Genomic DNA, 9,164 nt, shown 5'->3' on the forward strand with positions numbered 1-9,164 from the left:
CCCCATCCTGCCCTCGGTAGATTCTCTCTTCTGAACGGAGATTTGCCCAAGAGACTCGTGGGGAAAACAGCCCGACACGAGTCCCTCCTATCGAGGCGGCGGGAGAGATGCGAGCTTTGGCTAGGAATGGGGGGGGGCACCCCAAAGTCGGGGTTCTCCGAGATTCCCCAGCGGATTCTAATGTACCCTCCGATTTTGAGCTCGCTTAACAAATCCTATTAAAATCGATCCGAGTGGCTTCTGGTTAACTGTATAAGTTGGCAGCCTTTTCGTTAAGATTATTATTGTTCTGATGGTTATCAATGATCTCAAAGGCCCAGGGGACGTTTTCAAACCGGACCCGCTCATAGGCTTTCTGGGGGCGGGGGGTGGAGAGAACCCACCTCACCCGTCCACTTCCCTCGATTTGCTCAACTCCGTTTGCGAGAGTTTCCGCAACCCGCTCCCAACTGCTAAACGCCTTTGGGAAACGAGCAAGCTCTTTCCCCTTTCCCTCCCCCCCCCCCCAGCTCCGCGTTTCCCTTCCTCGGCGGAGAAAATTCAGACCGGCGCTGCCCTAGACATGTTTGCATAGCCCTTGCCCCCAGTTTCGGAAAGAGAGATTTGTACTCAATTAGTGGAACATCTCCAGGCGCAGAATCAATTGGCCCCGAAAAAGTCCCGTAATTCATTTCGATGGGTTTTCATTTGGGGCCGTTCCAGAGTTGAAAGGCTGAAGATTGGGGGAGGAGGAAGGTTGCAACGTTTGGTTTACTAAACTTTAAAAAAAAAAACTATCTGTGTTTTCCGAATTGAGACTAATCACTTTCACAAAATAAATTTAAATCCAGCTATTGGATTGCGACTGGATGCAAAAGCCAGGGCAGCTCTACGCTTTCCACACACAAAAAGACACCTCCGTTGCTGATTTCTCTTGAACTCATTTGGGAGTTTCCTCTACCCCAGAGCTGAAGTTGCCGGTTGGTTTTCTATCGAAGTCAATGGAGACCAGCAGTTGCTCCAGACGTTCCCTCCCTACGTGGAAGTATTTTGCAACTCCGCATCTATTTGCATGGATGGGAGGGGAACAAACATCTTCCCTCTCCACTGATTTCAATGCAACGTGGAATTTAAGCTAATGTTTGGAGAACCTCCTTGGGGCGCTTTGAACCCCCCCCCCTCCCCAGTGCTCAAGTTGGCTGGGATCTCCCTGAACAGTCACCCTTCCCGGAGAACTTTCTCCTTGACCGCACGTTTGCAACTTCGATCTCAAAACATCTGTTTCCGAGCGCGGTCTTCTTCCACGCGGCGGCGTGGAAACGAATTAGAAGACCCCGCTCGGAAACAGATGTTTTGAGATCAAGGAGAAAGTTCTCCGGGAAGGGTGACTACCAAGGCTCGCCTTCAAACACCCCAGTCGCCGGCAGCCTGCCCTTCAGAAGGCAAAGCCCCTGGATCGCAACTGGCAAGGAATGGTGCCGGTGTAAAACAACAACAACAACAACCCCCGCCGTCCAAAGGGCTACCTCCAAAGGGCCGCCGAGAGAAGGCGGGGGGGGGGGGAGAGAGGACCCGGGGCAGGAGCAGAGCAGCTGAGCCGCGCACCCAGGTGCGAGCGAAAGGAGGCCCGCCCTGGCTGAAATTGACAAGCCGACTGCCAATTTCTCCGCAGCACCTTGTTTGCCAAATACCAGCCCCGAAACTGGGCTCCCTTTTCCTCCTTTACAATGACTTTTCTTTCTGTCTTTTTGTTTTGTTTTGTTTTTTTTCTCTTTATTTTTTAAAGAAAAAGATGATGTCACTTAAAGGCAAACAAGAAAATTGATCTCGAGGCCTCCGCCGCCTGCTTAAACAGATTGGGGATAATAAAAGGGGAGGGGGGATCAAGGGGAAGAAGGGGGGAGGGGAGAGCCACCTCCTTCTCTCTGGGCGGGAGGCCGCGGCGGCGGCTCCGGCGCCAATGAAAAGTAGCCGCTCGCTCTTGGGGGTGGGGAGGAAAGGGAGGGGGGCTCAACTTCCCCCCCTTCCCCCTCCTAGTGCCTGTCGGAAGCGAATTGAGCAATTATCTAGTTTACCTTCTCCTCTTGGAAGTTAACGATTGGCGGGATCGTGGCTGCCGCTATTGACCCAACACTTTCCATTGAGAGAGGGAAAAGACGGCGAGAGGAGGAGGGAAGCGGCCGTCCAAGGAGCCCGCAGACGGCGATGGGCCGGCATGGGTCCCCCAAGCCGGGCGAGCCGGTTCCGCGGGCGGCAGTCGAGCTGGCGCGGAGGGTGCCGTCGGCGGGGGCGCTGAGGATGGCGGCGGCGGCGGCAGCCCGGAGGTCGGGGCCGGAGGGCCGGGCAGCGGCGGCCGCGGGGCTGGGAGGCTCCCTGCCTGCAGCTCAGTGACCGGCCGACGCAGGGGCCCGAGCCGCCAGAGGCGCAGGGCCAGCCCGCCGGGCCAGCCATGGACAATAGCGGGCGGCCGCAGGCGCAGCCTCCTCAGCCCCCGACGGCCGCCAAGAGCCTGAGCGCGCCGCCTCGGGGCACCATGCTGAGCGCTTCCAAGCCGCTGGCTTTCTCCATCGAGCGCATCATGGCCAGGACGGCCCCGGAGCCCCGAGCGCTGCCGCTGCTGCCCCACTTCTTGCAGGGCGGGGGGGCCAAGGGCGGCGGCGGCGGCGGCAGCGAGGGGGCCAAGCAGCCGCCGCCGCTCAGCCTGGGGCCCTCCATCCCCTGCATGATCCCCTTCGTGCCGCTGGCCTACGAGCCCTTGGCCAAGGCGGGCTCGGAGGCCAGGAAGCCCCTCCTGGACCCGCCTTCCTCCTCCTCGTCGTCGCCCTCGTCGTCGTCGTCGTCCAGCTCCTCCTCGCTGGGCTGCGCGCTGAGCCTGAAGCCCCCGGCCCAGCTGGGCCCGCTGCAGCACCACTACAAGCTGGTCCGGCCCCGCGTGGTCAACCACTCGTCCTTCCACGCCCTGGGCGCCCTGGGCTACTTCGGCCGGGCCGCCGAGCCCCCGCCGCCGCCGCCGCCGCCCTCCAGCCTGGGCCTCCACCCGGTGGCCTCCTACTTCCTGGGCTCGCCGCTCGCCGGCCCGCCGGCGGCCGCCTTGCAAGCCCCGACGGCGCCCAAGGCCTACCTGGCCGAGAGGAACAAGCTGCAGGCGCTGCAGGCCGGCCCGGACAAGTACCCGCCGCCGCCGGCCTTCAAGGACTTGGCCGCCGCCCAGCTCCACAGCGCCGCTGCCGCCGCAGCCGCCGCCGCCGCCGCCGCTCACCTGCTGGCCGTCGACAAGCTGCCCTTCAAGGGGGCGGCGGCCGACTTCAGCCGCGGCTCGCCCGGCGCCAAGCCCAAGGTCTTCACCTGCGAGGTCTGCGGCAAGGCAAGTCCCCCCGCCGCCTCCCGCCGCCTCCCGCCGCTCCCGGGCCCGTCCCGTCTAACCGCGCCTCTCTCTCTCTCTCTCTCTCTCTCTCTCCCCCCCCCCCCCGCTTGGGCTCTCAAGGTCTTCAACGCGCATTACAACCTCACCCGCCACATGCCGGTGCACACGGGCGCCCGGCCCTTTGTCTGCAAGGTGTGCGGCAAGGGCTTCCGACAGGCCAGCACCCTCTGCAGGCACAAGATCATCCACACCCAGGTACCCCCTACCCCCCACCCCGGGGCGAGGAATGGTGGCGGTCGGCTGGCCCGGGGGGGACCGCCCGGGTCTGCGGCGGAGGGCCAAGGTCGGACCCGGGGCCGGGTTTGGCCGTCTGTCTGTCCCCTCCACCTCCCTCGAGCTCTCCTGGCCCGCCCGGCCAGCGCCTTCCCTCGCCCGTCTAATAGCCTCTGGGACCGGTCGGCTTGGAAACGCTGCACAGTTGGGGGAGAAGCGCCAGAGACGTGGCCGGCACCCAGGCTGGTCTGTCTGTCTGTCTGTCTTTTTTCTTGTTTCCCCTTTTTTTTTCTTGTTTTCCCCTTCCTTTAATTTATTTTCCCCCTAAACTCCCTCCCCTACTTCGTTTCTCTGCTTGGTTTAAGTTTCCTCGGACCGCAACCGAAGCATACGTCCATGGGAGTAAGTCCCATTGAAAACACAGGGGTCTCCTTCTGTGTAAGCAGGATGAGGTTAGGGCCTCAGGTGTCCCGTTCTGTGCCTTTCCCAGTTCCGCTTGAACAGAGGATTTGGGGGGCGGGGGGTGGATGGGGCCCTTCGGTTACCCACAGAGGGTTCCTGGCTCTCTGGACTGGGGCGAGGCAGGCTTCGGCCCTGCCAGTCGCGGGTTCTGATTCCGGCCGCGCCTTTGTCTTCCTTCCCTTGCGGCAGGAGAAACCCCATAAGTGCAACCAGTGCGGGAAAGCCTTCAACAGGAGCTCGACGTTAAACACCCACTCGCGGATCCACGCCGGCTACAAGCCCTTTGTCTGCGAATTTTGCGGGAAAGGGTTTCACCAAAAAGGTACGCGTCCGCACCCGTCGCTCCCTCCGAGTTCAGGACGGTCAGGTACATTTTGTTCTTGAAGGTTCAGAATTCAGGTGGAGTACGCAGGTGCTTCCTTTGAAACGCAAGAATAAAGCGCGACAGACTGGGTCGGGTTTGGGAACCGGATCGGAAAATGTACATGTCAGGGTTTGGGTCCCTGGTTTTTAATTGTCGCCGAGGAAAACTTGGGTGGCGGGATCCCGGGTTTTAAGAATGGCGGCGAGAATAATACTGCAGTTTTGAGCGTCATTTCTCTGCGGACGCGTTTCCGAGTTAACGCGCTTCGGCTGCGGGTGAAACAGTAACGTAAAAACTCTGCGGATTTGGATTTATTTATTTGTCCTTAGAAGACGGGGGTTACAGTTTGAACCTGATCTACAACCGGATGCAGGATGGTTTTGTTTTTGTTTTTTATTTTTTTTGAAGCCAAAGGGATTAACATCCCCTTTGTCGAAATCTTACTCGGAAGTAAGTAGGATAACATCTCCCAAAGGAATTTAGGGTCAGGCTGTGGATCGATTTCCAGAAACCAGATTATGACGGGACTTAATTCAGTCCAAAGCCATTGGTTATTTTTATTTTCTTTCTATTCCTTTCTCTCTCTCCCCCCCCCCCCCGCATTTGGCTCTTTTCAGAGGGGGAATATGTAGGGTGGGGATAGCGAAAGGGGAGTTTACAAAGTGGTTGTTTGCAGACCTATTCAGAAGCGAGGGGGCTTATTAGAAGGCAAGTCTACCTGGTATTTCAGTTTCAAACCGGTTTGTCTCGATACTACATCCCTTTTGGAAGTGTACTTAGAACTAGAACTCTCTTCTAAGCCACTGTGCTTTTGGCCACAGTGCGCAAAACGGTTTCAGGTTGGCCACCGTATTTTGACTGAACTGGTGGAAATGATACCCCATAACCCATTCCCTGGAATTCGAATTCACTTCGGAGCGAGGCTGCTGGCATTCGGATTTTAAATTTTTAAAATCCGAATGCCAGCAGCCTCGCTCCGAAGTGAGCGTGTTTAATGCCATTTATGCATGGGAGGTTTTGCCTTGGATTTGCCACTCTTTAATTAAACATAAATGTTTAATACCATTTATGCATGGGAGGTTTTGCCACTTTCCCCCCCATCCATATTCTCAAAACTCAACAATAAGCTCCCATGCAGAGTTTTCAGATTTTGGATGGGGAGAAATGTGCATCTATAGAGTGGCGAATCCAAGGCAAAACCTCCCATGCATAAATGGCCTACAGACTCTCCTGGGTTGTGTGTGGAGGGGGAGCGAGCATCATGGCGGGGGTCCCTTCCCTCAGTCTCACCGGGTTTCTGTTCTCCACCCCCACCCCAATCTCTTTTGCTGTCTAGGCAACTACAAGAACCACAAGCTGACGCACAGCGGCGAGAAGCAGTTCAAGTGCAATATCTGCAACAAGGCCTTCCACCAGGTGTACAACCTGACCTTCCACATGCACACCCACAACGACAAGAAGCCCTTCACCTGCCCCACCTGCGGCAAAGGCTTCTGCAGGAACTTTGACCTCAAGAAACACGTCCGCAAGCTGCACGACGCCGGCGGCGCCCCTTTAGGGCTGCCTCGAACCCCAGGCGAGCCGGACCCTCCGCCCCAGCCCCCGCCGCCGCTGCTCCACCACCCCTGAGCCGCCCCGACGGCGCTCCTTCTGCATGCTCTTCCGCGCCCGCGCCGGCCAGGAGCGGCCGCTCTCTCCGGCCCAAGCCGCTCTGGTTTCTGGGACTGCTGGAGAGAGGCGACGATGGGTGTTTTTTTAGCGGGGGGGGGATTATGGGGGACACAGAGACTGCAAACCCCCCTCCCTCCTGGACTCGGGGACAAAGAACCAGGAGGACGATCGCATCCCCAAAACGAATTTTTTTCGGTTGTATTTATTGAGATGGGGTAGGGAGGGGGAGCCCCTGCCGGGAGGTTGTCCAGCGTTGTCAGATCCTCACTTTGAAAAAGAGGTAAGCCAAAGGGACCCTTCTGCAGCAGGGCCCCTGATCCTGGCCCCTGTTTAAAGCCCCCGAAACCGAAAGGGCCGCCCCGCCTTCCCTAGAAGACCGCTGCGGCGTTGAAGCGCAGTTTCTGGCAGGTGTGAACGCGCGCCCCTGTGTGAGTGCGCGTGGTTCACCTGGGCAGCCCCAAATCGCGGGATATTTCTCCATCCCAAGGCGTCTCCTTCTTCCAAAAGAGGGCCTCTCATTCCAGAAGCCGGCTCATAGGAGGTGCGCTTTCCAGGGTGTCAAAGGACGCCCCCGTCGAGGGGCATAGGAAGGAGGCGCCTCCGAAGATGCGGTCTGCCTGGAATCGAACCTGCGTGAAAGAAGTTGCGTGCCCGGTGAGAGGATTGCTCCCGATCGTTGTTCAGCTGACACTAAAAGGCGCATTCGAGGATTAATGCAGAGCCCAGTGCGGTCGGTGCTGGGTTTGATTCGCATTATCAACTGGGGAGGCAAAAGCCGTCCAGAAGACGGGCCCGGCACCGTCTCTAATAGACCCCTTTGGGCGGGGGGGGGGGTGTTCCTTCCTCTTCACCGCACTACAGTGCGACCGAAATGTCCTAAATTGGGATGTCCCAGTTTTCAACTGGAACTCGAGGCTGTCCCTTAGTCCCAAAGATGGCAACTCGAGAGGACAAGACTGATCTTGCCTTGAAGATCTACCTTGCCTCAGAAAATCCCAGTGTCCCGGAATCTCCCTTGTTTGAAAGGGTCTCTGTTTCGGACTCCCATCGAACCCCTTCCCCATACTGTGGAGGAGCGCGTCCCTTGCGCACCAGGAGAGACCCCTTCCCTGTGCCTGTTCCCCGGGGCCATCCCAAGGAGCAAAAGCCTGGAGGAGAAGGAGCCCCCTCTTCATAAGTCACCTCCAGCTCGTCTAAGATCCATCACAACGCAGACTTGATTTTTCTTGATAGGTGGGTTGAGTTATTCGAGACACCTACAGCGAGACCAGGTACTGGTTCCCGGTTTCGTTGGTAAAGTGAACCCATGTTGGCTCCTTCTTACAAACACACTCACATCCCTGTACACGCAGGCTATACCGAGCGTTCACTGTAATGTGTGAACAGGGCTACTGCCAATCGCTTTTTGGTGTGTGGGAAGGAGGCAAGTAGCCCTTCGGATCTGGCAACCCCTGGGCAGCCCTCCCGGGGACTCCTGGGCTGTATATAGTATGCCACCCCTCCCCCCTCCGCCCCGTGCGTCGATGGACTTTGTCTGCTGGTTGGTTTTGTTCACCCCTCGGATGCTCCCCCTCTCCCGTCCCAGCCGGTCCTCTCCATCCTCCTCCTCCCGCTCGCCTCACCAATCTCGCCTCCTCCCCCACCCCCTTCTCCGACCATCGTGGCTCATGTGGACGGGACTGAGATTCGGTTTGGGAACGGATTTGAAATTTCACGTTGTATTTTTTTAAATTATTACTATTATTATTATTATTGCACGAGCAAAAAAGAAAGAAAAGAAAATCCTGGATGAACTTGGTAGATCTGGTGGAAAATGGATGGGTGGATCGGGCGGGGGGGACGGGGGTCCAGGGCTCAGGGAGGGCTGATGGGGGCGTGGGAGGCGCTTCCAGCCCGGTCGGGTTTCGCGGGCAGCAGCCGGACTGAGGGGCGGCCCTCCTGGAAGCGCCGAGCTCTGCTGCCCGCTGCCCTTTTCGCCGGGATGAACGCGCAAGGACTGGGCGGGGTGAGCTGGCCGGCCTACCTTGAGGGGATCAGGCCGGGTCCCTTGCCTCTGGGTCGAGGCCTGGGGGCTAGCTCGAGGCTTGTGGGAGAAGGAGGGCTTGGCTTGTGCTGGCGACCGCCTAGAGAAAAGTTTGGGAAGGAAAGAGGAAGGACTGGGTGGGAAGGAAGGAAGGAAGGAAGACAGACAGACAGACAGACAGACAGACAGAAAGACATCTATTAGGCCCGCAAAGCAAAGGGGCCCGGGAGAAGAGAACTGAAGGCCGGGGAGCCACGCGCGTGACTCGGGGCAGGGAGCAGCCCCAAGCCAGAAAGATCCCCTCAAGGAAGTTGGGAATCTACCTGCAAAATCCCTTGGAGGGGGGGGGCGATAAAAGGAACCCCATTTCCTGGGAGGATGGAGCAGGAGCGGCGAGGAGCGCCCAGGTGGGCAACTTCGGGGCTCTGGAAATCTCCTTCTGCCCCACGCACGGCTGGCCCCGGCATTGGGTGTCTTCCCCCACCCACGCCTCCCCCCTTTCGCCAAGATTAGGTGGACCTCACGTGGGGAGGGGGATCAGGCGCCCTTCAGAGCAGGTGGAAATTTTGTCGAGGTGGGGGGAGACCTTAACGAACTCCGCATTGCTTGTTGAAGCTTGCGATTCTCCCCCCCCCCCACCGCCCAAAAAGAGCATCAGCTAAACGGTGGTGGTAATACGGCGTCTGGTCCTCTAGCCGTGGCGGGCGTGGCCCATAGACCCGAATCACTCCGGGCTGCCACCCGTCGGGGCGGGATTCCTGAGCACTGATGTCCTTTTGTTCTACGTTTGGTTAATTGTTATTACTTGACGGGAGGGGGGAGTCCTGGCAGACACAGCAGCCGTCCCTTCACGGTCCTCATATATAGGAAACACACTTTGACCAAGGGTCTTCCAAAAACTTCTCCAGGTGTCTGCAAACGTACTTACCAGAGATCCCTTCCGCGGTGGTGTCTCTCTTTCCTGAAGTGGGGGGGGGGACACCCCACAGGCAAATAGACTTGAATGACTCATAGGGGAAAGCTTGAAG

General features: G+C 58.2%; 1 protein-coding gene across 1 annotated transcript; it reads left to right on the forward strand.

Annotated features, from left to right (window-relative positions):
• The first annotated feature begins 2,428 nt into the window (after positions 1-2,428).
• Positions 2,429-6,071, forward strand: FEZF1 (FEZ family zinc finger 1). Its single transcript, XM_056846491.1, has 4 exons — positions 2,429-3,343; positions 3,464-3,598; positions 4,268-4,400; positions 5,779-6,071. The coding sequence occupies exons 1-4, from the start codon at positions 2,429-2,431 to the stop codon at positions 6,069-6,071; spliced, it is 1,476 nt and encodes a 491-aa protein (XP_056702469.1).
• Positions 6,072-9,164: the final 3,093 nt, after the last annotated feature.

The sequence above is a fragment of the Euleptes europaea genome, chromosome 3 (genome assembly GCF_029931775.1).
Source record: "Euleptes europaea isolate rEulEur1 chromosome 3, rEulEur1.hap1, whole genome shotgun sequence".
NCBI lineage: Eukaryota > Metazoa > Chordata > Lepidosauria > Squamata > Sphaerodactylidae > Euleptes > Euleptes europaea.